This window comes from Trachemys scripta, chromosome 5 (assembly GCF_013100865.1).
Source record: "Trachemys scripta elegans isolate TJP31775 chromosome 5, CAS_Tse_1.0, whole genome shotgun sequence".
Classification (NCBI taxonomy): domain Eukaryota; kingdom Metazoa; phylum Chordata; order Testudines; family Emydidae; genus Trachemys; species Trachemys scripta.
Genome location: NC_048302.1, coordinates 61,915,442 through 61,941,950, shown reverse-complemented (window position 1 = coordinate 61,941,950; position 26,509 = coordinate 61,915,442). Strand labels below are relative to the sequence as shown.

The 26,509-nt window shown below is 40.4% G+C and overlaps 1 protein-coding gene across 2 annotated transcripts; it reads left to right on the top strand.

Annotated features, from left to right (window-relative positions):
- Positions 1-1,194: 1,194 nt before the first annotated feature.
- On the top strand, positions 1,195-26,352 carry PPID (peptidylprolyl isomerase D). Of its 2 annotated transcripts, XM_034770911.1 has the most exons (11): positions 1,195-1,328; positions 5,939-6,079; positions 7,774-7,880; positions 11,430-11,618; positions 12,939-13,061; positions 14,682-14,788; positions 20,828-20,911; positions 22,246-22,387; positions 25,171-25,257; positions 25,341-25,383; positions 26,082-26,352. In XM_034770911.1, exons 1-11 carry the CDS (start codon positions 1,262-1,264, stop codon positions 26,168-26,170), a joined length of 1,179 nt encoding a protein of 392 aa, XP_034626802.1. In that variant the 5' UTR covers positions 1,195-1,261; the 3' UTR covers positions 26,171-26,352. The 2 variants fall into 2 exon arrangements, with proteins under 2 accessions (XP_034626802.1, XP_034626803.1); XM_034770912.1 differs by lacking the exon at positions 20,828-20,911.
- Positions 26,353-26,509: the final 157 nt, after the last annotated feature.

The following is a 26,509-nucleotide window of genomic DNA, read 5'->3' as shown; positions in this document are numbered from 1 at the left end:
CTCAAGCATTTTGATGTTGGGGTTTATTTTTTTAGAGACACTGTCAAAGGGTGCAGCAAAAGACATTTTATCTAGTTAATTTTAATTTGGAAACAGTTAAAAAAAAATTAAACCCAATATAAAGTTAAATACTTCAACATACAACCACCCAAAGGTTTCCTGTATATTGCTTACTAGAAATTTGCAGTCTTACAATTTAAAGTCCAGTCCACTAAGTTGCCTAAAGCTGGAGAAAGGATCAAAAGGGCAAAAAAGTTGTCTCCAACTCCAGTCCTGCTTCCAGGAGAGGAGGGCAATCTAGCCATGAATTGCTGAGGTACGCCCAACCACTTGTTTGTCATGTGCATGCTTACATTTGGTTCTTGTTTGGACTTTTTGTGTAGCAATATCCCCCTCTCCCCCGCTTTTGAGATGTGACACAATTGCAGTACCATCTCTGTGTCCATGCAGTATAATAATATTATTATGAGTGCAATGTCTTTACAGTAGATTACTTTGTGACCTGGGGGCACCAAGGTGTCAATTGCCCCATGCTGGCAGAGAAACCAGGGACTGGTGGTCTCCTCAAACTGGCACAAGAGCCAAGATCCTCAAAGCCTAAATAGTTCTGAGGCCAATGTAACTGGCAGGAAATCTCAAACAATGAGTCAGTAAGCCAACGCACAAAAAGCAAAATCCTCTATCAGCAGAGGATGAGAAGCGCATCTATACGGGATGGAGTTCCCACATATGTCTCCTCCAATTAGTCAGACTTAAGCAAGGGTGAGAAATGACAGACACAGGGCACGCGGTGCAGGCCAGTGCAACATTTAGTGTGTCCAGCCATGAGGCTGCCCCACCCCATCCCTAAAGTAGGGGACTAGGAGCTGCAGCTGCTAGGCTAGATGGAAGCTGCTTTTCTGCACCCCGGGAGTAGGGTGACCAGATAGCAAGGGTGAAAAATCGGTGGGGGGAGGTAACAGGACCCTATATAAAAAAAGCCCGAAATATCAGGACTATCCCTATAAAATCGGGACATCTGGTTACCCTACCCCAGAGTATCGGACAGGGAGGGCTCCTGTGCGGTCACATAGACCCCTCTGGATGCACGGTTCCCTGCGCTAACTGGCCTGCGAGAGGTTTACAGGAAGCAGCAGTGGGAGGGCCAGAGCACCACGCCTATGGCCGGAGCTATTCTCCCGATCCCTGCGGAACGGAAGCCAACTCAGTGCACGTGGCCGGGCGGGGAGGAGCGACCAGCGTAGCCGCCGGTAGCTGCAGTATGGCGCCCCCGTCCCCGGTCGCCAATCCCAGGGTCTTCTTCGATGTGGACATCGGAGGCGAACGCGGTGTGTGAGGAAATGGAAGGTCCCTGGGCAGGGGGGGCGCGAGAGGGACCGTTCCCGGGAGGGGCGGCGATGGAACGCTGCCCCGGGGAACGGGCGCGAGAGCCCGGGGAAGGAGCGTTGGCGGCCGCAAGGGCGTAAGGTTCTCGGCGGGCAGCTCCGCTACAACCCCGCGGGGCGAGTCAGTGCAGCGCGCCGCGGCTGTCGCTCTCCAGCCCCCTCCCCCGGAGGGCGGGGTAGAAAAGGGGCAGGGGCAGCCGCGGTTTCTGCGCGCCTTGCTCGGGCCCCGGGTGGCTCTTGTGCAGCCCCCGCCCCAAACTGCTTTGTGTTTGTAGTGCGTCGGGCTGGGAGACCCAGTACAGGGAGCGGAGGGGGCTGGTCCCGCGAGCCTGGCGGGGGCTTCTGTGGGGAGCCCCCCTCTCATCCGAGAAGGGATTTGTGGCTGTCACGGCACTGCCTGCCTGCTCCCATCGCGGGGTCTGCGTGCACTTGCCCCGCCCTGTGCAGGCCCTGAGCGCTCCCAGCCCAGCCCTCTGTCGGGGCCTGCCTGTGGTGCGCAGGGGCGACACTGCTCCTGGGACAGCCCTGAGAGCCCTATCTGGGGACATGTCTACACTACAGTCCTAAGTAAGGAACATAGGTTGACTTACAGCCGCTGCAGTAATTATTGTGGTGGCTGGTGGCCCCGTTACTCTCCTTTTGTCCTTGATGTGCGGCCTCACCAGGAGCGCTTCCAGTGATTGAAGCGGAGCGGTGGGGAATGGGGGGGCTGAGAGCCAGCTACCCGCATGGAGCCCAGCTGCTACCCCTCCACCCCCCAGGGGCTTCTCACCTTCAGGTGCCTAGCTTAGAGCTGAGACCCAGCAGCAGCCCAGCTGGGGAGCCAGGAGCCTGCTTTCTTGTCCGTTTCAGGGCTCCCAGAACCCTGAATTGGACAAGACAGCCAATGCAAGGAATGCAGTGTCTCTACACGGATGCTGTGCATACCAACCTAAGCCTCTTGTGGAGGTGTTGGTTTAGTTGCTGTAGTAGGGCACTTACATCACGGGGAGGAAGCCTGTAGTGTAGACACTGACATAGTTAGGCCAGCATAAGCTGCCTATGTTGACCTAACTCTATAGTGTAGACCAAGTCTGGGCCACACAGGCAGCTAACCAGCATTTATGTTCTATACAGCTCTGAGTCAACCACATTGAGTCCAGCAGCTTGCCAGCCATGATCACAGACTGCTCTTCTCTATACCAGACTTGGCTGATGTGACCTCTCCCCCACACCTCCAGTCCTGAACTTTCCCAAACCCTGGTGCTCTGCAACATTGAGAGGAATACAACTATCTGTTTGCTCCTTTAAAGAGACAAATCGCAACAGCTTGCCATGTTCACTGGTGTTAACATTCACTTTAATTTAAACACGTGCTGTTGGTTTAGATTAACAGTAAAGCATGTTTATTAACAGAAGAAGATAGGCTTTTAAGTGAGTTCAAGAATAAAAGTTAGAAATGGTTACAAACAAAAGTGAAAACACACATCTAAAAGTCTAAAACATAATTTAGCAAGGTACAGGCTTTGTTCAAGCAGGTACCTCATCTATAGCGAGTTTCTAGAGACTTCAGAGCCCACCTTGGTTGAAGGACCTCTCTTTCCCAGCTTCCAAGAGCTCTGCTCCCATGTGTCTATCTAATGATGGACACAAAGATGGTTTCGGTTCTTGCTTATATCTTCCAGAGTTAAATAACTTTGTTTCAAGAGATTTCCTGACCTTTTTTATTTTTCTGTTCTATGATCTTCCCATTTCATTGCTGATATCTGTGTAAATAGGGCTTCCATTGTTTGGATTCTTTCATACTTAATTTACATAGGAGACAGGTAAATAGCTTCCTTCTCTCCTCTCTGGGATAGAACCTGTCTCCGTTTGTTCACAGATATCAAAGCATAATATCATTAAGTATCCACACTCCCTCATATAATGTTAATACATACATTTCACGGTGATATTAATCAGCAGAGTGTCATTAGCTTTCAGAAAAGACCTCACTCTAAATACTCTTATAATACAGTCATATTGTGTATAATCAGCTCATTCACTTGAGATTCAGACTCCCTGTCTTTATAGACCAGTAAACCTTTGAAATGGATTCTTCTGAGGGTATGAAGGTTACCCCTCAAAGTAAAGTTTATTCAAGCTGTGAGGAAAACTGCATGACATCTGGTGGTGAAGGAAGCTCCATACTCTTTCTTCCCATGCTGGTGTCTACTAAAATGCAAATTGCTCTCTTTCCTACAATCTTGCTACCCCTCCCCCATTCCCACCCCTTGTTAATTTGATGACCCTATTTATTGTTTGGGTAATGGGTAAACCCCATTCCTTTATTTAGGATAAACCTATTTTAAAATCTCCCCCAACGTGCCTGATAAACACACTTCAATCATAACTCCAGCATATATGCATAACTCTTAATACACACCGTGTACATACATCATGCAAGAATATTAATGATCAGTGAGTTAACTTTCAAATGATACCTCACTAGGCATATTTTGTACAAAGATTATAATAGTGTATACAATGTGAATAGAGAGAGGGGTGCTTAGGGCTACATCATCAGAACCCAGAGAAACAGACCCATGCACCAGGCTTCACAGGCTGACGATGAATTTGGGCATAACATGGGAGAGCAAATTATTGGGGATTTACCACCATAATAGGAGTCCTTGCTATGGCAATAAAGACACACAGTGTGATGTGTCTGCTACCCTAAAGAGTTCACAGTGTGCAGACCTGACTCCACAAACGCTAATCGAAAGGCACAAGGTGCTATGTGAATGTCACACTTAAATCGGGCTGGCTGAAATACCACCCAGTCTGGGTAATATACTGTAGCACACACGATTGTTTTGACTTTGGATATGTGCCCCAGAGGGACTATTAGTGTCAACGTGCCATGTTCCATCTTGTTTAGAGTGATCCTCTCAGCTGGATAAAGTCTAGTAGCCCCTGATTCAAAACTTCATGTCACTTTATTGACTTTTTTTTAAAGTGCCATGGCATAGTCATAGCGAAACAGGACATAAGTTGGCTGCTGCTGCAAAAAAGGAAAGTTGCTGCTAGAGGGAGGAATAAGTGGTGGTAGCGGGGAATGATTCTTCATAGGTATTTTTGCCTCCAAATGCGTGTTAGTCGATGGCCTCTTGAGATCATGGGTTTCACTGAAGTAGAACTTTCAAAAGCTACCTCCAACTTGTGTAAAACACATCAACAAAACAAAACACACCAACAAACAAACAAACCAACAAACACAACAACAACAACAAAAACAACCAACAAACAAACTACTCTTGGAAAATTTAGCTTTTCAAGATTTAGGTAAAGATAGACATTTCCATATTATCAGAATTTCACGTGTGATTTATTTAACGGTAATATTGAGAATAAAAAAGGTAAAAGTAAGCAATTCTTTAATAAATGCTAAAACCAACTTACTGAATTACAGTTTCAAACATTTTAATTTACTTTCACTCCCTTATTAGATTTACTGTTCATATATTTAGCTTTCATACACAAAATTATGTTAAGAATTGCCTTACTTGGAAGTTGTCTAATTGACTGTCAGATTGATGAGAAAACAGCAGCACCACTGACAGTTAACAGCTGCTTGGAGTGGAATCATTGTAAGAAGGCAGCTTTGTGAAATTAGATTAATGCTTTATGGATTTGTTTACCAATTGAGGTTTCATTTTTAAGTAAAAACATTTGTAGCATCTAAGAGTAGATGTTTTTTAAAGGGAAACTGTAGTTCCATTCAGTGATTGTCCACATACATAAAAGTGGTATTGCTTATACATTTATGTGGGATTGAAGTCTAAGTATGGAGATTAGGGCTGGTCAAAAAAATTCCATTTATACTATTTTTCAATGGAAAGAGGTTTGATTTTTTTTTTTCCACAAAGTGTTCACTTTCTTTGGAAGATTTTGTTTAAAAAAATATGAATGGCTGAAAAACAACCCTGCATGGCCACCCTGGTTTTGAGCCAAAATATTTTGGTTTCGATATTTCAACAAAAGTAGTAATCTTCCATGGAAAATGACAATGAAAAAGAAAAAGCAGTTGAAATTTTCCATAGAGCAAAACTCTATTTCCCAACCAGTTCTAACAAGAATACATGCTGCGCAAATGTGGTGCACTTTTAAGTCTATGCGAGTCCTGTGAGTATATCCAAGGGCAGAATTTGACTCATATAATATGTGTGTGGATTGTTTTCAAATAGTTTTTAGACACATCTGTCATTGTCTCCCCCTTAACCAGTTCCCCCTTAATCAGTTTTTCACTGACTGTATCTATGGCAACAAACGTTGTAGCTGTAATTCACTAGCTCCACCCATGGTAGCAGTAGGAGGGATATAGAAAATTGTATATTTTAAGAATTAGGTTAGTTGAATCAACAGTATTTAAGCCATTGTTAAATCATTAATTCCCCCCTGCCCTCCGCCCCTCTCCTACACTTACAGAACTGCCATATAAACATGTTTGTCTTGAGATGTTGGGCTCTTCCATGTGTTTTTTCAGGATTGGACTGAAATGTGTGTTCGTCCTCTTTCTCTCTTTCATATTCCAGTTGGTCGAATTGTCTTAGAATTGTTTGCAGATGTTGTGCCCAAAACTACTGAAAATTTCCGTGCACTATGTACAGGAGAAAAAGGGATAGGGCCTACCACTGGAAAGCCTCTTCATTATAAAGGATGCCCTTTCCATAGAAGTAAGTTTGAATCATCTTTATTTTGTTGTTCTTTTTCCATTTTCTATTTAAGTTGCATAATATTAACAGTTGACTTCAAGTATTTTGAAACCAGTTTGATTTCAATATTGGGGTGGTAGGGATGTGTGTGGATTTCTAACTGTGATCAGTACTTAAGTTATGGGCTGATCTGGCTTTCATGGAACTCAGGGAGAGTTTTTTGGACTTTCAATATTTAAATCCTTTTGAGTTAGCAATTCAGAAAGGAAGAAAAGAAAACGCAGAGTCAAGCTACAGTAGAAATATATTAAGTGATTTAGCATAACATATGGCCTTTCATTAGATATTTTGGTTTAATACAAGAGTTTTCCGTTTAGAAAAGTAATGGATTAGAGAATAGTAGAAATGCATTATTTATCCCTCTTTATTTTATCTTTCGTCTACCTTGACCATATTTTTGTAGAGAGTGCATTAATCGTTGGTAGTAGGCTTGCTCCAATGGCAGTAGTACAGCTGTGAGAGGCTTTCCACTGACTTCATTGGGCTTTGGGTAAGGTCCAGTATGAGCAAGGGATTTTCTTTGCTGCTGCTTACTAGTGTTTTTCTCCACAACAGCTGGTGGTGGAGGTTATTAGGAAGGACTGTCATTTGTGGACTGAATCCTGGTTTTGTGTGTACATGTTATGCTTTGCCAGAACATCCTGCAGTCTGTGCTGTAGGCTTCCTAATATGAAACTGCATTATAATAAATATAAAATCATTAGTTAATGTGAAAATAATTTTTTTATATCCCAGATTGCTCTGTTGTAATTGTGGACTTTTTTTCATATGTTGAGGAGATAGACTATTAAAGCTTTGAAAAATACATTTCTCTAAAACAATCATCATACTCCGGGACATAAGGTTTTTGAAATTATTAATACATTTTAGTTTTTAACTGTCATCCAAAAATCTCAAAGTGCTTTATGAAAATGAGATGATAATTCTTTACTCATGTTACACATGGAGAAATTGGGGCTCAGGGAAGTCAAACAGTTCACCCAAAGTCACGTAATCAGTGACAATCTGGAATAGAAACTAGGCCTTCTGACACCCTGACCCCTGTTCTTTCACTTAGGTGATGCTGTTTGACATTTGCAGATATAAATGAATCATTTAATGAAATATTTTACTGAGAGTGATAAATAGGTTAAATGGTTTTCCAATTGAGGTGTGAGAGTCAAGTGTTCAAAAAGCTGAAAATGGATACATTCGACGGAATCTGATAACTTAAGAAGTATTGTTCACTTTTGTTTGGGTATAACTGACTCACCTGACTGTTTTGCTGATCATGATTCGCTCTCTGCATTACCCTCAAGATTACACTTCTGTTGTCCGTCCTTCTCTTGCATAAAATAATTGTAAAAATACATAGGCTATAGATGCAAGTTATCAAACCATGCTATATGCTAAGGATATATGGCTTATTTCTGGTATTGCAGAATTATGTGCCCAGTGAGAAATTTGATTGAGTGTTAGCCATTTTGCTTTTGCTATATTAAGCCACAAGAAGGCATGAATTTCTGGTTGCAACTATGGAAATGTTTAGGGGATTCAAATAATAAAGGAATTAAGACTCATGTTGAAGAAGTGGGGTTGGTCTTCACCTTGAATGTAATCCTGCTTAATACTCTTCCTGCTTTGACACCATGTCGTATGACTCATTTTCTACTTAGTTATTAAGAAATTCATGATCCAGGGTGGAGACTTCTCAAATCAAAATGGCACAGGTGGAGAAAGTATATATGGAGAAAAATTCGAAGATGAAAACTTTCATTATAAGGTAAAGTAGTTAAAAATGCTAAATGGAATCAGTTTTTGAAATTAGGGTGGTTTGGTTATTATTATTCCAGTGGAATTTTAGTATGCTTATTATGATCTATGATGATGTCGGTCTATGAGGAGGTGAAAAAAGTAGTAGTAGTTTTACCTGTAAAATATTTCAGTTTTAGGGAACAGACTATCACTCCTACAAAACAAGGGCAGCAGCACTTTAAATAAACTTTATAATTTTAAAACATGAACAGAATGACATCATTAAATTGTGCATTGTGTACCTTGGCTGAAGGAGAGGAAATATTCCATGATAAAATTATTACATTGATTATCAGAGGAACTTTATTTCTGGAGCAAAGTTTCATATACAGTGTTTTAGAATTAAATAAATCCTATAGGTTTTGTCATCATATATTTGTGATTTAAAACAAGGGATTTCTCACACTTAATCTTGTAAATTCAGAAGGAGGATTCTGTGGCATCACATCTTTTTCCATTTTTTGGTAAATACTGGATTCATGTTGTCTTTGCAGAATCCAGCAGACGCAAAATTTGGGCAGGTTGGGAGAAAATATTTACTTCCATGCAAATATTTTCCATAACAGGAAAAGAAACATTAATAAAGGCCATCTTATATTCATGTTTTTGCACTCCTAAGTTTGTGTTAGTTGGAAAGTCTTGCTGTAAACAAAATTTGTGGTGTGTCGGTGTGGATTCCATTATAGGTGCACATGCAGCTCATGCATGCAAGATGGGATTTTATTGTAAATAGAAGTGTCCATGGGAGCCATGCTTGCACCCAGTGCCTTCTCGTGCTCCTGTGCGAGAACCAGGGCTTTGGAGCGGAGCACGGAGCAGCTCTGGAGCAGTGGAGCTGCAGATTTTTGCCTGGAGCAGGGTCGGAGCACAGCTCCAAGCCCTGGTGAGAACATAAAGGGTAGAGTGACCATGACCCTCACTCAACTCCTTTTTACTGCCTGTGACAAAGAGATGGAAGCCAGCAAGTGTCTATCCCATTACTCCTGAGCTTCAAATTTTTTGGTGAAGAAAAAGAGAAGAAGAGACCCATCTATGCCTCCCCATACAGCAGGGCTCGGCACTCTGAACCTACTGTTCTGGTGGATTCCAAATCATCCAGGTTTAAACTCTTCTTGGCCTGTGACAGACTTATCTTGCTGGTCAAAGGACATAGTCAATATCTGTTCTGTTTGAGGGGAAAGTCGCATTCCCAATAAGTATATGTCGTGCTAATTTTTCTCCTCAAGGACTTGTAACTTGAGGGATGTACAGCTGAAACTGCACCTACTCAAGCAATTGATATATACCACCGTGGAGCCTACCATAGTTCCAAAGAATGGAAAGGTTCATCTTCAGCGAGAGCTCCATTGAGTAGACACCACTCCACAGCATCAAGCAGCGACAGGAAAGAAAACATAGTCAAAAACTGTGCCAACCATATTGGCATTAGAGTCATCGACACAGGCACCAATAACTTTGTTGGCACTGGGGCTGGTTGACTCAGCACTGCCAAATAGAAGAGTTTCTCAATATGGGCAACCCAACACCAGCCTTTATACCAGAGATCCATGGTACTTACTGCACCTCAGATAAGCCAGTCTTTCACACAGCTCTTTTAAAATCCACCTTAGTGATTTCAACTTGTCACCTGCTAATGCAATCATGCTCTGTCTTCTCTCACCCATGGTATCAGTTCCTTAAAGGGCTACTAGGCAATTCCCCACCAATCAGAGGATGTATTTGTGCCATTTGAGCATCTGTCAGTATTCTTCCCCTATGTTACCTCACTCTGAAGATGATCCTCCTAGTCGCTATCACTTGAGCCAGAAAAGTGAGTGGTGCTTCAGGCTGAATCTCCCTATATAACATTCCATGGGAACAAGGTGGTACCAAAACCTAATCTGAAATTCATCCTTAAGGTAGTCTCAGAACTTCATCTGAATCAATTCTATCAAGCTGCTTGTCGTCTTCCTGAAACCACGTTTGGCACCAGTTGAAAAGAAATTGCACATACTGGATATGTCCAGGACTTTGCTTTTTTTACTGACAGAACCAAAACACTCAGACATCCCTCTCCTGGTATGTTTCTGGTTAGAGCTATTCCAAAGGTCAAGCTATTTCATCAGATATATTAAAATGGAATACACAGTGCATTTCTTTGTATTACCAGTCAGCTGTTTTATCTCTCCCACCAAACATCCAAACTCACTCCATCAGAACTCAAGTGACATCTTCTGCCTATTTCAGAAGTGTGCCAGTATCAGAGATTTACAAGGCAGCAGCATGGACCGTTGTCAAACACTGTGCTTTGAACTTAGCTACTAGGTCAGTTGCCACATTTGGGAGGACAGTCAATATTCTACTGAGGCAGCTGAAACTCCTCATTGCCACCATCCTGAAGGGATACTGCTTGCCAGCCACCTACTGTTGGATCCACACTGACACATACCTCAAGAAAAAAGAATTGGGTACTTACCCTACAGTAACTGTGGTTCTTTGAGGATGTTCTTTCGAGATCAGTGTGGATCCCATGACATGCTCTCCATTCCTGCTTTCCAGAGTCCTCATCTACCATGGGCTTCGAAGTGTGAGGGACTCGAGGGAGGGTTGCGGCTGTCCAACCCTTTTTACCCTCATACTGGAGCATGAGAATGCTATAAAAATCAGTCTTGCATACATGAATTGCACATGCACCTACTTTGAGATCCAGAGTGACTACGACTTCTTGAAGAAGCATGGCTTCTGTAGGGTAAGCAAGAATTCCTATGTCGCAAGTCTATATTTCCAATATACATGAAACTTTTTGTCTGTCATTTAGAAAAAAGTATTAAAGAGAAAAAATCTGGATGGTGAAGCAAAATAATCCATGTGCTTACTTACAAAGAGGCAAAAGAATTGTAGGGGGAAAGTGTGTGATTATACAGCAATAAGTTTTAAAGTATAAGGCCTCAGTCCTGCAAACAGCATGGAAGTAACTCAGTTCATGTGAATAGGTGCATTAAGGTTAATGAGACTACTCATGTAAGATAAGTAATGCACAAGTGTTTGCTGGATAGGGTTTAAGAAAGTATTTAACAATTTCCTCTTAATTGCATTATTACTGAGTCAGTTACTGTATCTTGTTTTTTAAATGGGGCACAGAGAGCTGGTTTTAATGTCAGGAGATTGAATTAGGGAGCATCACATCAGGCACCCCTCAACCGATTTCTCCAGTTTTGGTGTTTAGATAACATGGAGTTGAATGATGCAGTTAAACAGCCAATGCAACATTTCTTGTTAACTGATTGGGTAGTGTCAAGTGCCAAATCACTAAGCTTGCTTGCAACCAACTATAGGAAATACAATAAAGACAACTGTCCTCTGATGTCAGAGAAGATGAAGCCAGTTGCAAATTATGTGTGGCCCTCAGGCCCCTTGCAGGTTATCAATGTGTGCTTCTTATTTGGGGTACACTGGCTTTCCTAGTAGTATATCGTAGTAACCTTGTAGAATAATCAGATCTTACTTATATTTGCTTTGATGGTGTTTTCTCATACAGCATGATCGGGCAGGGCTGCTGAGCATGGCAAATGCAGGACCCAATACAAATGGCTCTCAGTTCTTTATCACAACGGTGCCAACTCCTCACCTGGATGGGAAACATGTGGTGTTCGGCCAGGTGGTCAAAGGGATGGGTGTGGCTAAAATATTAGAAAATGTTGAAGTGAATGGAGAAAAACCTGCACAGGTAAGATCAGGACATCTCGGAGGACACTTGTTCCATTATATGGTGCCTTCTGTGAGAATTAATTTTAGTTGTGTTTTTCAGTATGATTCAAAATTGGTTTGCTTTGTTAGATCAAAACTAGAAAAAGTACAGCTTTTACTGAGCTTTGTCTTGCAGGACATGTAACATTTTCAGATTAGCTTTTATCTTCCATTGTAAAAATGATTTCTAGGCTAAAAGTCACAAGGTTGGTAAAGCCTTTTACTAATCCTAAATAAAATATTTAGATCAAAGTATTAAAAACTGGAAAAGGGAGAAAGGTTACAGTATTTTATAGTTGTTAATTCTTAATACTCTACATGTGTAAAACTCTTACAAACATTAACTAGTAATCACTAATCAATTTTCACACCACCTTTGGAAATGAGGGAGGAAGATAATGTTTCTGCACCTTGGAGGTATGAGAAACTGAAACCTGTATAAATGAAGTTGTGACTTGCCAAAGGTTGCAGAAGGAGTTAGTGTTAGAGCTGAGTAGACATATGGAGTTCTTGGCTCCCATTCTGTGTTTAGGGGACCGGTGGGAGAGTGGGGGGGGGGTAATGGTCTAACAGCATTGAGCAAACAGTATAATTAGTACATTTAACACGGCTATGTTAGGGGACTATGCCTCTTCGTCAAACATAAAATATGACCAATTATTTTTCATCATCTACATCCCCTCCATAATATCTGAAAATTTTCCCTTGTTGTTGTAAAGGAAAGCATTTATTTTGCTACCAACCTAAAAATACACATACTTTTCTTTTCATGTGTGGTAGCCTAGATGAGCAATGCAGTCATTCCTAGTGTAATGACTTTTTGTGGTGTGATCCTGCTAGATTTTTACAAGCTAAGTGGTCTTAGGCTTAGTTGGTGCTTCCAAGAAACATAGAGCAGCAGCAGGAAGCGGTAGTGTGTGTGTGTCACCCTTTCACATATAACCTTGTCTTCTTCACTGCTATAATAGGTGGGGTTTTTTTACCTTGGTAACTAACATGCATGAGCTATCCTGAGGTAAAAACACAGTGAAAACTAGGCACTTTAGTTTTACTATGGGATAAATAGCCCTATGCTTCTTCCAGTGGTTGAACTTGATGAGTTTACCTTGCAGTAAAACTGAAAATGAAGCGGATGAGTTTCATAAGGATAGTTAGGAACAGCTGAAGTAGGCCTCTGAAATCTGTAGTTTGGGAGTGACAGGAGAATACTTTCACTGATCTTTTGGAAATACACAAGAACTAAAGCTTTCCAATTAGTGAATGGCAACATTGTATATTGTACGCCTCCTGTTTTTTACAGTTGTGCATTATTGCAGAATGTGGAGAGCTGAAGGAAGGCGATAACTGGGGAATTTCCCCAATGGATGGCTCTGGAGATACTCACCCAGATTTCCCTGAAGATTCAGATGTAGATTTAAAAGATGTAAGTGTTTTTTCTTTGAAGACAATTATTTTTCCTGCGCAATGACATTTACATAACCTCAGATATATGGTGATTGTTGTCAGGTTCACCAGACTTCAGTTTATTTTTAAGAAGTCTGTTAGGGCAGGTTAGATGTAATGATGGGGAATTTTGTGATACTTTTTTAGCTGCTCTTTTTAATGCTATGGTTTATTTTTTCCAGTGCACATAATGCTAAAAACAAAACCTTCCACTTAGATGTTTTTTTCTATTCTTCCTTTATTTCTGCTACTCAGTTCTTCATTGTGGTGCTGTAGTGACAAGTTTCCAGAGGCATAATTTATATGGGATTTCATAGTATTAATAGCATACTCTGGAAATTATTTAACGGTTTATTTAGTTGCTTTCCATAGTTAGAAAATCATCTCATTACCACACTTTTCATCCACAAAGCAATTTCTAGGCATGCCCTGTGTAGACAGACAACACTGCCACTGTATTTGGCAGGATAGGCAGTTATCTGCCACATGAATAGTTTTATTGGGTCAGTGCTGCAGTAGACTGAATGGAAATACTTTTTTGAAACTGAACTTTTAGAAGTCTAGATTTTGCTGGGAAATTGGAGTAGGCTGTTGCATGTCTGTGGCTGTGGTAAAGACAGTACTAATTGCAGTTTGTTAAATTACTGATAGAGACATTTGTTGACACTTGAAAGCCTTGTACCTTCTAAGTTGAAGCAGGAGTGATGGATTTAGAACAGACAGGCAGTTAACTATCAGCTTTACTTTATGGATCTAGAAGTGGTTTGAGGGAAGGACAGAAGTGTGTTAGTAGTTGATTGTTGGTTGGAGGGCCTATGCAGATCAAGTATCTGTGCCTTGAACTGTGGGAAACAAAAGACAAAATACTTTTGGGAATGAGAAGTTATTGGTTATGTACCTGCATCATTAACAAATCTCTCATTTTTTTTATGGATACAGCCAAAGCTTCTGTTTACCTGATCCTGGATTAAGGAGGAATGAATGTTCATTCATGTAACTGCATTTAGGGGCAAACAATTAAATTAGTGATTGCGTGTTCTCTATTACTCTTAGGTTTCGTTCTCTTAAGGTCTGTCCCCCTGATCCTAGAGGATAGGTCCACTAATGGCTATTAGATGAGATGATCAGGGATGCAATCCCATGCCCTGGGTGTGCCTAAACCCTAACTGCTAGAAGCTGGGACTGGACAACAGGGGATTGATTGCTCAATAATTGCCCTGTTCTGTTCATTCCCTCTGAAGCATCTGGTGCTGGCCACTGTCAGACGACGGACCAGTGGTTCATCCAGCTCCATATCCTGACCCAGCATGGCCATTCTCATGTTCTTTCCCTCATGTACAACTCAATGGGAGTTTCATACCATTGATCAAGGAGAACGTGTTGTCCACATAATAGAGTATTGTAGCAGTTTGAATATGGTTTTCTTTCAAAACTTGGAATATTTGTGTGTTTTTGGTGCATTTTGGCAATCTTTGAAAGAGAGTAGACTTGGGATCCTACTGTTAAATATTAAGTTGTCCAAAGACTTGTTGCAGCTTGGTATAAATTACATAATTTAATACTTATATTTTATAGGATTTTTTTCTCGTCTTCTCAATAGGTTGACAAGATTGTGTCTATAGCAGAAGACATAAAGAATATAGGAAATACTTTCTTCAAATCACAGAACTGGGCAATGGCAACTAAAAAGTACATTAAGGGCTTAAGGTAAGGGTTACTGCTATTGTAAGTCAAACAGTTGCTTTTAATCCATGCTAACATTTCCATGAAATGTTAGCACATGGAAATTTTTAAAATAAACTTGTTTCCCCCCCACCCCCCATTTGTATTTGAAAATGAATGTGTGATTTTTAGTTGCTCATTTAAAAATGAGTACATGCTGCACAATGGGTCATCCATGCACACCTTGGACGTGTTTTGAAACACCAAGAGCAAGGTCAGAAAGAATTGCTTTATGTATTAACTGCTTATTAATTCCAGTCCTGCGCTCATTTTCACTTGGAAACACAAGGTTTTATTAGATAGTTTTTTGCCTTTTAAAAATGTAAAATTTCATTTGGTTAGAAATCAGAAAAACTTTCAGTAAGAAACTTAGGGGACTGAATGGTTCAGGACATGTGACACCTTCCACCTCTAGGTCACTGGTATGAATTTTGTACAGATTTATGGTGACCAATAACCATTCTTGCTTGCTGTTCCAACAGTTATTCCCCCTCCCCCAGAGTCTCTGCAGTGTTTGCCAATGTCTCTCTACAACTTCAAATTTGGCCTTCACCTTCAAGACCCTGAACAGCTCTCTGCACTTGATTGCGTAGTCTCTATACTCCTTGTCATGCCTGTTGCTCTACTTACTTAGCATGCTCCTGCCTGTCTCTCTCAAGCAACTCTTCACCTTTTCTTTAATGCCATCCAAAGTTGTTTAGAATGTTGTCCTTGAGCCTTGTGCCCAGGCAACCTTAGTCTCTTTCAAATCTTTCTGCTAGAGTGGCTTTCGGATGTCATTCCTACATTGATCTCTTCATCTGCATTCTTACTGATCATTGCTCACCAAACTTTGAATATAGTAACTTAAAAATGCCACTGTCAGGTTAAATTAGTCTGACTTTTAACTTATTAAAGAGCTAAAATTAGAATAAGTAAGAGATAAGGATGAAAATCAAGTTTTTTTTGGTGTGCATTTGATAGTACTGCATATAGTTAGGTTTCACAGTAGTAGCTGTGTTAGTCTGTATCAGCAAAAACAACGAGGAGTCCTTGTGGCACCTTAGAGACTAACAAATTTATTTGGGTATAAGCTTTCGTGGGCTAAATCCCACTTCATCAGATGCATGGAATGGAAAATACAGTAGGCAGGTATAAAAACACAGCACGTTATACTAGCCTAGTGTATTTTCCACTCCATGCATCTGATGAAGTGGGTTTTAGCCCACGAAAGCTAATGCCCAAATAAATTTGTTAGTCTCTAAGGTGCCACAAGGACTCCTCGTTGTTTTTGCATATAGTCAGTTTCACTACAGTCATTTTCTCCCTTTCTGTATTGGTTTTCGACACAACAGGGAAGATATTTTTTAAAAATAAGACATGATTGTAAAACTAAAAACACTGGCAGAGGCACTCAGCGGCATGTGTAGTGCTGAAAATTACTTAACTCACCTTTTGAAATTGACTCGATATCAAGCAGTTGATGTTTTTCTAGAATTAAAAAAATCCTAGCACTAAAAACAGCATTTAGAATCTAAAATGTTAAGTTTGGATACAAAACAAAAACCTTCAGTTTTTTACTGTTCTCTTCATCCTTCCCTGCCCTCTCCTCCCAGCCTTTATTTCTTAACTTGTCTGTTATGTCTAATAGCTGAAAACTAGTTGGAGCTGGAACCCACTAATTTGTATTTGAAATACCATGCACACCAGATAGTAGGTGTCTGTGGTAACTGTGTCACAGTTTCAAGGCTAAATGCACTTTTGACTCCTTCCCCCTCCAATCCTCTACCCCTCAGGTGTGGCTGGCCCGCTGTCTCCATCTGCGTGATCAGATACACCAAACCTGAGTGGCATTGTCACCCCTTATGTTATGTTGCAAAGCCCAAAGCAGGGAATCAGTCCCGATCCCACAGGACAGGTGGGCTTGCTTTCCAGCCCTGCCCCCTCAACAGAGCTCCCCACTACCCTCTTTCTGTGACTTACCTATTTTTACCTGCATCCCTGCCATGAAACTTATGAAAAATGTCCATGACATAATCATAACCCTAGACATCAGTAAAATTGGTACATTTTAAATCGACAGGAGAGGTCACTTGAGCTAATGGAGTCAGTGATAGCAGCCATAGGCTGTCATTCTGTGAACCAGTCACTGGGGGAGGATGAGATGCATTTTGCCAGAGGTTTTCACAGATATTTGCTGACAACAGAGGAATGTTGAGGCTCAGGAATCTTGGGTTCCATTCCAGGTTCCTGAGAGGGGTGTGTTTTAGTGGGCAGACCCTGCTGCCCATTCCCTCCAGCCAGTCTGTGTCCCAGTCCCATCTCCTCCCTCAGCTTCTCATCCGAGTACCATCTCTTCTCTCCCAACTCTCTTCTTTGCCCTAGTCCCAGTCTTCTTTCCTAACCACTCCCAGTCAACATCCCCCAGGCTCCCTCTCAAGGCTCCTCACCTCAGTTTCCTCCCATCCTTCTAACTCCTCATCCTAGTCTTCCCACCCTGACTCAGGCTTCTTGCCCTCCCAGTCTCCCTGTTCATGTGATCTTCATCAGTCTGTCTTCCACCTGTCCCGCTCTCCCTGCTTAAGCATGTCATCCAAGTCTTCCCATACATCCTTCTTACCCAGCCAGATCCAGTCTTTTCCCTATCCCCAGATCTTTTCCTTCTTGCATTCCTCTGCCCTGAGTTAGGTTGCATACTTCATCTCTATGCCTGGTCCACCACAGAAGGAGCCTGGAGAGACTGTCTCTCTGTTCACAGTTCTAGTGCCTGTTGCCACAGCGGCCCATAGCAGCCAGGAGCAGCAATCACGAAAGGAAGGTCCAATTCAGCTGGTGTCCTGGATTGAAGCATGCTTAGTACAGATACAATTTTCAGAGAATATAGCTGTAAAAATTCTTATTTAAAATCTCTACTGATCATATATGAATTGAGATTTTCAGAGTTTCATAGCTTGGCCATATTTGAATGAATTTTCATGCAAAGGCAAAAAGCATGGCCTTGACACCTGGGAGACTTATTTCCCTCTTTCCCCAAGCCAAATTTCAAGTCTGCTGTAAAGCATTAGAGGTGCTAGAGCTATTCAGCAAAACAGTTGCAAGAATTTTGACATGGACAAAACTGTACTTTAATCTCATTTTCAGAAATAGTTGAACCTTCTCTGCAGAAACTACAAAAAAATTCAGCCTGAGGCAGACACCTGGCATGGAAAATATCAGCCCAGTTGAAGTTTACGAAGTATAAACAGTGGAAAACTGCTCTTATTCTGAGAACTATTGGGCAATCGGAACTATACATGGTGCTACCAACTCCATCTATCTTCACTTCCTGTCCTGAAACATTTGTGTGTTTTCGCTGGAAAATAGCGATTAGTTGAAATTAACATGTTCCATAGGAATGTTTTCGTTTCACTGACACTTTAAAACAGAACCCAGTCAGGTTTCCTGTGAAAAACCTGTCATGTTTTCTGCCCGCTTTCCTGCCCACCTCTCTTGCACCTTGGCACCCACCAAAGCTGCTCTTTGGTAGCAGTCCTGCGGAACTACTAGAGCTGGGATTTGCAGGCTCCAGCGCTCCCCACCCTGTAGGCTGCTTGTAAGCCCCGTCTTCCAGGCTCCCTAGTAATTTCACCATTCCTCTTGCTGTCAGCAACATTTTTTTGAACTTTGAATGTTTTCAAAAATTCAGAATTTTTTATACGAGGGAAAGTCTTTATTGCGGTCAGCTATAGTTCCAGATGCAAAATTGGATTAATTAGTACTACAAAGATGTACATGAATATACAGTCATTTTGTTTACTAATTTTGGTATTAATTGGTTACTTCCTTGATATCTTTACATGTGTAGGCATTTAGGAAGTTGTTCATAAATAAGAACTTCAGGATTGGCTGTCAGAATAGTGTCAGTTTTGTCTGAAAACTTTACATGGATTAGGGTTCTTCTGTCAGACCACCTGTTTCCTCGTGTAGTGCTGCAGAAACCAAGATGAGGCATTCTAATTAAATATTCTGAGATTTGAATATTGTCAGGGGCTTAACTGTTGGCATAGGAACATAGCTTCCATACTGGATCAGACCGTGGTATGTCTTGCCCAGTACCTTGACAGTGACCCCTACCAGAGCTTTGGTGGGAGTATACAGAACAGGGCAATTATGGAGCGATCTACCCCTGACGTCCACTCACAGCTTCTTGGTAGTCAGAGGTTTTGGGTGTCCCGAGCATAGAGTTGTGTCCCTGATCATTTTGGCTAATAGCCATCAATGGACTTATCCTCCATGAACGTATCCAGTTCTTATTTTAATCCAGTTATGCTTTTGGGCATCACAACATCCCATGATAATGAGTTCCATGATTTAATTGTGCGTTGTGTGAAATGTACTTCCGCATTTGTATTAAAACTGTTGCCTATTAATTTCATTGGGTGACCCATTTTCTGTATTGTATGAAAGGGTAAATAACACTTCCTTATTCATACTTTCCATGATTTTATAGACTTCTCTCTTATCTCCTTTAGTTGTCTCTCTTGTAAGGTGAACAGTCCTAATCTTTTTTGGTCTCTACATACCCTTGATCATTTTTGTTGCCCTTCCCTGAACCTTGTCAATTCCACTATTTTTTTTGCTTTGACATGGGATGACCAGGACTGGACACAGCATTCATGGTGTGGGTGCACCCTGGATTTATATGGTGGCATTGTGATATTTTCTGTCTTATTTTCTATCCTTTTCCTAATAGTTCTTAATATACTGTTAGCCTTTTTGACTCTGGCTGTGTATTGAGTGGAAGTTTTCAGAGAACTATCCACAGTGACTCCAAGATCTTTCTTGGGTGGTAACAGCTAATTTAGAACCCATTGTATATGAATAGTTGGGATTATTTTTTTCAATGTGTATTACTTTGCATTTATCAGAGTTGAATTTCATCTGCCATTTTGTTTCCCAGTCACCCAGTTTTATGAGATCTCTCTAGCTCCTTGCAGTCTACTTTGGACTTAACTATCTTGAATAATTTTGTATCATCCTTACACTTTTGCCACTTCATTGTTCACCCCTCTTTTCTAGATCATTAATGAATATGTTGAACAGAACAGGTCCCAGTACAGATCCTTTGGGAAGCCCCACTGTTCACCTCTCCATTGTCAAAACTGACCACTTATTCCCTCTCTTTCAACCAGTTACTGAACCATGAGAACATGTCCCTCTTATCCCATGGCTTCTTAATTTCCTTAAGAGCCTTTGGTGAGGGACATCGTCAAATGCTTTCTGAAAAGCAAGTACACTATTGACTGGATCAACCTTATCCATGTTTGTTGACTCCCTCCAAGAATTCTAATAGATTGAGGCAGGATTTCCCTTTATAAAAGCCATGTTGGCTCTTTCCTAACAAACTATGTTTATGTGTGTCTGATAAAAGAAATATAGTAAAGAACAGAATTATCTGCTACTGAATTTAGGCTCATCAACCTGTAATTACCAGGATTGCCTCTGGAGCCCTTTTTAAAAAGTGGTGTTACATGAGCTACTACCTTCCAGTCATCTGGTACAGAGGCTGATTTCAAGATAGGTGACATAGTATAGTTAGTAGTTCTGCACATTCATGTTTGAGTTCCTTTAGAACTCTTCAGGGAATACTGTCTCTTCCAGGTGACTTATTCCTGTTAATCAATTTGTTCTAAAACCTCTTTTATTGACATCAATTTGGGGCAGAGCATTCAACTGCAGAATTAATTTCCTTCCGCCTGTCCAGCATGCTGGTTTTTTTAGTGTTTTATATAGCATCCATTGTTGCAGTATTCAAACATTTCATAACTAAATGGGATCTGCTTAGCTAAGTCCCTAATGAATTTCAGTGATCTCTGTCTTTTCTCTTCTTTGATTACAGGAAGCTCTGACTGAATTGAGCATATGTGAAATCTTTTTTTTTTTTTTTTGTCAATCTTGTGCTGATGGAAACACTGTTCCAAAGAGGAAGGTCTTAGAATGTGCATCTTAGAAACAGATGAATTGTGGAGTAATCAGATTTCTTCTGTATGATCGTTTTGTTGCCAGGCTGACTTCCTTACCTCATCTGATTATGCTTCCACCTTGCCTTTGTCAGCTGCATTATCCCAGAAGATCTCAACTATCTTTATGGTTCGTGCATAGAGATGAAGTCACTGATGTAGTTGAGTCCTGACCCATGTTGACTTTGAAGTTCAGAAACAGAGCCTTGAACTGGCTATGACAAGTGTTGCAACTGCATGCAGTATCTTTGGGAAACATATTGTATTAGGCTCATGTATAACTGTGGGCCAGGGTTTGTATGTATGATTGTGTCTTACTCCAAGAAGGAGGTTACCACAGCTCTTCAGGAACTAAAACAGTGGGGGTCATTAAAGAGAATCACTCAAGTTGTAATCACCTCCAGAGAAGTACTACATCCTTTGGAAGTTTGCATATTTTGATTCAAGTTGGGTTTCCAGAGTCTTGGAAGACAGGGCTTTTGGCATACAAAGGCTGTGTTTAACCTATTGCATGGCCTTCTTTCTGATCCAGCAAACGGACAGGATCATCTGTCCAAGGGAGGCCCCACAACCCTTGCAGAAGGGTTGGAAAGATAATGACTCACTAAGGCCCCATAAGACTGATGGGTGACCTCGGGTAAGGTTTTAGCATGCACATAAGCATTTTCACTGTCGTCTCTGTAATGCATTTACCTTAAGAATAAATGTGCTTACTTCCAAAGAGCCATGTGGTAACTTGTAACTGCTGGCAAATACAATGTGCAGAGCCATTGGAGAGAAAACAATGGCCTTTAGGTAGTCTGGCTTGTTTACCCTGTACTGTGATATCCCAGGGAGCTGTGCAGCTTTAAAACCCCCGTCAGAAGGGAGTGAAACAAGGGTTCCTGCCCAGGGACTGGTGCTGGCTGGAGACTTGACTTGATTAGGAATTCCTGGAGTGGACCATGGAGCCGGGTGGGGGAGATGTAGGTGAAGTTTCTTCAAACTATGACACTAGCATCACAAGGAAATGGGAGTTATACCCCTCCTCTTTTCTCTCCACTAATTTTCCTACGGCAGTCTTGTTTGTTGGAGGTAAATGACTGCATTTTGCAAACTCTACAGCTTATATTGTTTACCTGTACAGTCCCAAATACAAGAAGTTAAAATAATTCAGGTAGTGTAGCCAAATACTTGGAGAGCAGGAAGGGGCAATGTTGTGTAAAAGATGGTTATTTAAAAGTGAGTGCTTTTTATTTTCAACAGCCAATTACAGGAAGCATGATAAGTTCAGTTTAATTCCTTTATATAACAATATAATGGGCATGGATGTTTAGAAATAGTAACCTAAGGTGGATAAGAGTACATGTGACTGGTAGTTCTTGCATACACTTTCAGCAAGATAGCAAAGGGCAGAAAAAAGTTAATGGTGCAAGTTACAGTATATACACTAATACATATAATATGTAAACTTGTTTTGTGCAGGTATGTGGAGGCTTCTAAAGCCATATTGGAGGAGTCAGATACAGCAAAGTTGAATCCTGCTGCCTTGACCTGCCTTTTAAATATTGCTGCTTGTAAACTGAAGGTATCAGACTGGCAGGGAGCTATTGAAAGTTGTTGTGAGGTAAGCTAAATTTCATCTTTTGATTAGCAGAAAGTGATTTGGAAAATGAAGATAACACTAAAAGCCTTCTTTCAAAATCAGGTTTGGAAAGGCTCATTTTCCTATAATAAATTAAAGGAAGATAGGCAAGTCTTTAGTGCAAACCAATTTTAATATACAAATTAACTCATTTTTGGCAGGCTGTTTACTTCTTCAGAAAAAATATTAGTGGAGTCACATCAATATTTCAGAATACAAGTTACTATTTATTGGAACTAAATGCAAGCTGTGCATTTCCTGGGAGCGCTATTAATTTGTATAGAACAATAGATTACATTATCTTTCAGAAACAAGGAATCTTTTTATAGCTGTGTAGCATTCAGCAAGTTTTATCCTCACTCTTTGAATCAGATTTCTAGTTTTATTTTACAGGTTAATTGTAATGAATGGATAACTTTGGCTAAATGGTAAAGAAAAGGCAGCAATAAGAAATGAAAAAGCAATATAGCAAATTGATGTAAATTGGAAACAAAGTACAGAACATTAGTAGAGAAAACTGAGGAATTCAAGGGTTAAGGACAAATAGGAGTTAAGTTTGAGGAACAAAAGAACACCTAGCAACAGTTATAAGCCCATAACTACACCTCTACCCCGATATAACACAAATTCAGATATAATGCGGTAAAGCAGCGGTCTGGGGGTGCGGGGCTGTGCACTCTGGTGGATCAAAGCAAGTTTGATATAACACGGTTTCACCTCTAACGCGGTAAGATTTTTTTTGGCTCCCGAGGACAGTGTTATGTCGAGGTAGAGGTGTATTTGGAGCTCATAAATTGATAATGATGAAAAAAGGCAGAAGTGTTCAGTAACTGTTACAAATTTGGAGAAAAAAAGCATAATGATGTACTCCTCATATAAAGATGAAGTATTTTCCAGACCATTAATAACTGAGGGCGTTAGACAACTTTTAGTAGGTTATTTTTATTAGTTGGTCCAATAAGATATTACTTCCCCCACCTTTTCTCCAACATTATTGCAGATAAACACTTTGAAATCAGCAGACCCAGATAACTTGCACTCAAGTGCTGAAAGAGTCAGCTGAGGCAATCTCTGGTCAGCTGATCACTTTTGATAAATCTTGGATTGCCAGGGAAATTCCAGAAGATTGGAAGAATGCCAATATTTAAAGGAAAACACGATGAGCCTGGCTCATAGGTAAGCCAGCTTGCCTGACATCAGTCCTGCACAAAAGAATGGAAAAGCTGATAAAGGATTCAACTGATAATGAATTAAAGGATAAGAGTAGAATTAATGCCAGTCAGTATGGTTTTCTTGTCAAACAAATCTGATTTCATGTTTTGAGATTACAAATTTGGTTGATAAATTTAACTACATAAATGTAATAAACTTTTGTAAGGCATTTGACTTAATACCCCATGACATTCTGATTAAAAAAATTAGCAATTTAAAAATCAGAGCAAACATTAAAAGGACTAAACTGTCTAGCTGACATCTCAAAGTAGCTGTCAATAGGGAATCATCATCAAATGAGGGAGTTTCTAGTGGGATTCCATATGGCATGGTGACAAGCCTGGTGCTAGTCAATATTTCCATCAATGATCTGGAAGTTAATGTAAAATTGTTGCTGATTACAATTACAGATGACACAGATTGGCAAAATGGTAAGTGATGAGGACAGGGTAGTCCTACAGAGCAATTTGGATTGCTTGTAAACTGTCCCCATTCAAAATTTAATATAGCCAAATGCAAAACTATGCATCAAGAAACAAAGAATGAGGGGCTGTATCCTGGAAAGAGACTCTGGAACAGGTTTTCGGTGTTACAGGGGACAAATAATGCAGCAATGAACTCCCAGTATGATGCAGTGGCAAAAAGAACTAATGCAATCCTTTGATGTATAAACGGGAGCAGTAGGAGTAAAGAGATGGTTTTACTTCTGTATGTAACATTGGTGAGACTGATACTGGAATATTTCACTCACTCGTGCAGTTCACATTTTTAAAAGGCATTGAAAAATTGGAGGGGGTGCAGAAAAGAGACATTAGAATGATTTGAGGATGAGAGTTTATCAAAATGATTGAGAGGTGATTTGATTAATGTACAAGTAGCTTCAGGGAGAGAAAATAGTGAGTACTCTAATCTAGCCAAGAAAGGCTGAAAGATTAAACCAGACAAATACAAATGAGAAATAAGGTCCAAATTTTTAATAGAAGATGATTAATCATTGGAACAAACTACCAAGGGAATTGGTGGATTCTCCATCCCTTGATGTCTTAAAAATAAAGACTGTATACCTTTCTGGAAGATACGGTTTAGCCAATCAAGTTATTAAACTCACTGCAGGGGTAACTGGGTGGAATTTAATGGCTTGAGTTATTCAGGAGATCAGACTGGATGATTTAATGGTCCTTAAATATTCAATGAATCCATTATTTAAGTGGTTAGAAAATTTGCAGTTATCATACAAATCTATCCTTAATACCACCATCCCTGAATTTTTTGGGGTAGGAGGAGCTGCACCTGCTTTTGGGCTCACTCTGTAGACAGGGTATCAGCACTGTTAATACACAATACAACAACGTGCTAGATAAACCCTTATGGTTATACTGCACTCTATTGATTAGATTGATGGTGCTTTCATTTATAAAATTTGATGTGTTTTTAGGCAGTTTACCCTTAAGATAGATGGGTTGCCTAATTGTGTGTGTTTCAGTGCTCTTCATGTTAGCTGAAGGCTTTAGAGTACACTGATTAATACTAAATCACTTTTATTCATTTTGCAGGCACTTGCACTAGATCCAGCAAACACCAAAGCACTTTACAGGCGGGCTCAAGGCTGGGAGGGAATAAGAGATTTTGATCAGGCACTGGTAACTATTATTTTTGTGGCTGTTGTTTTTTAAAGGATCAATAAAGCATCTATTTATTTTTTTTTTTGTATTTTTTATTGAAGGCTGATCTTAAGAAGGCTCAAGAGATAACACCTGAAGATAAAGGTAAATGTGAGGTAGCAATGTGGCATCTATTCTCTGTAAGAGTCTTTTACATAGTTCATCTCTTGCAGAACTAACGTAAAACTAACAGTGGACCGATAAGACTGAGGATTTTTCCTTTTGTGAGGTCTCTTTCTAAAAATTGACAAGTTTCAGATTTTCAGAATCCCCCCCCTCTTCCTGTATATACACCTGCAGGGCATAGAATACAGAGGAATTCTGCTGCTGATAACTTTTCTCCACACACAAAAAGTGACAGCTTTCTGCCTTATCACTGTTTTTTATAGAGGGAGAGGCATTCATCTCCTTTGCTCAGACAGTTCTGCTTCGGCAAGAACTAATTGGGGTTTGCACATTCTTTATCCCTAAAAAAAATCTGAAGTTGCTTTCTGGGCTGTTTCCATTTTCTGCTGCTTAACTGAATGTTACTCTTTGGATCAGGAATTCTGTGTCATTACTGTTTCCTGCTTCCATTCCTGTGAGCTTATTTATCCTATTCTACAACTGTATGGAAAAAACAGTTTGGGAAGATTTATTTCATTATTACGCAGCTTGATAACTACTCCCTGACTAGAATGCAGGCAGACACAGTTTAGCCTATGTAAAGCATAAAATAGAGATGGATACTTGATATAGTGCTGTGGGACAACTATAGGGGAGGGAAAGCCATGTATTATGCTTTTGTTTTTTTTTTTAAACAGCTATCCAAACTGAAGCACTCAAGGTGAAACAGAAGATAAAGGCCCAAAAAGAAAAGGAAAAAGCAGCTTATGCTAAAATGTTTGCTTGAGTGAAGGTTTTTCCTGTTAAAGTTTAAGCACTGAATGACTAACTTGTACAATAGGAGTGTTTACAGAGGTGGTAGAGGCAAGTGTTACTTCTGTTATCTGCCCCATACTGCAATCAGTTGATTATGTCCACTGTTTACTATTTAAATTGGGGTTTCATAATAAAGGTAGAAGTTAAAATGTTGGTGTTAAAGTGTTTTTATAGCTAAAGTGACTCTCAGAAAACAAAGACACATACTTAACCATATTAGTGGTGATAATGCTTGTCCTTTTGCAGGGTAGATATTCTTAAAAGTTTACCAGAGCAACTTCAGTTTTAACACCCAGGAAGCAAGTTGAAG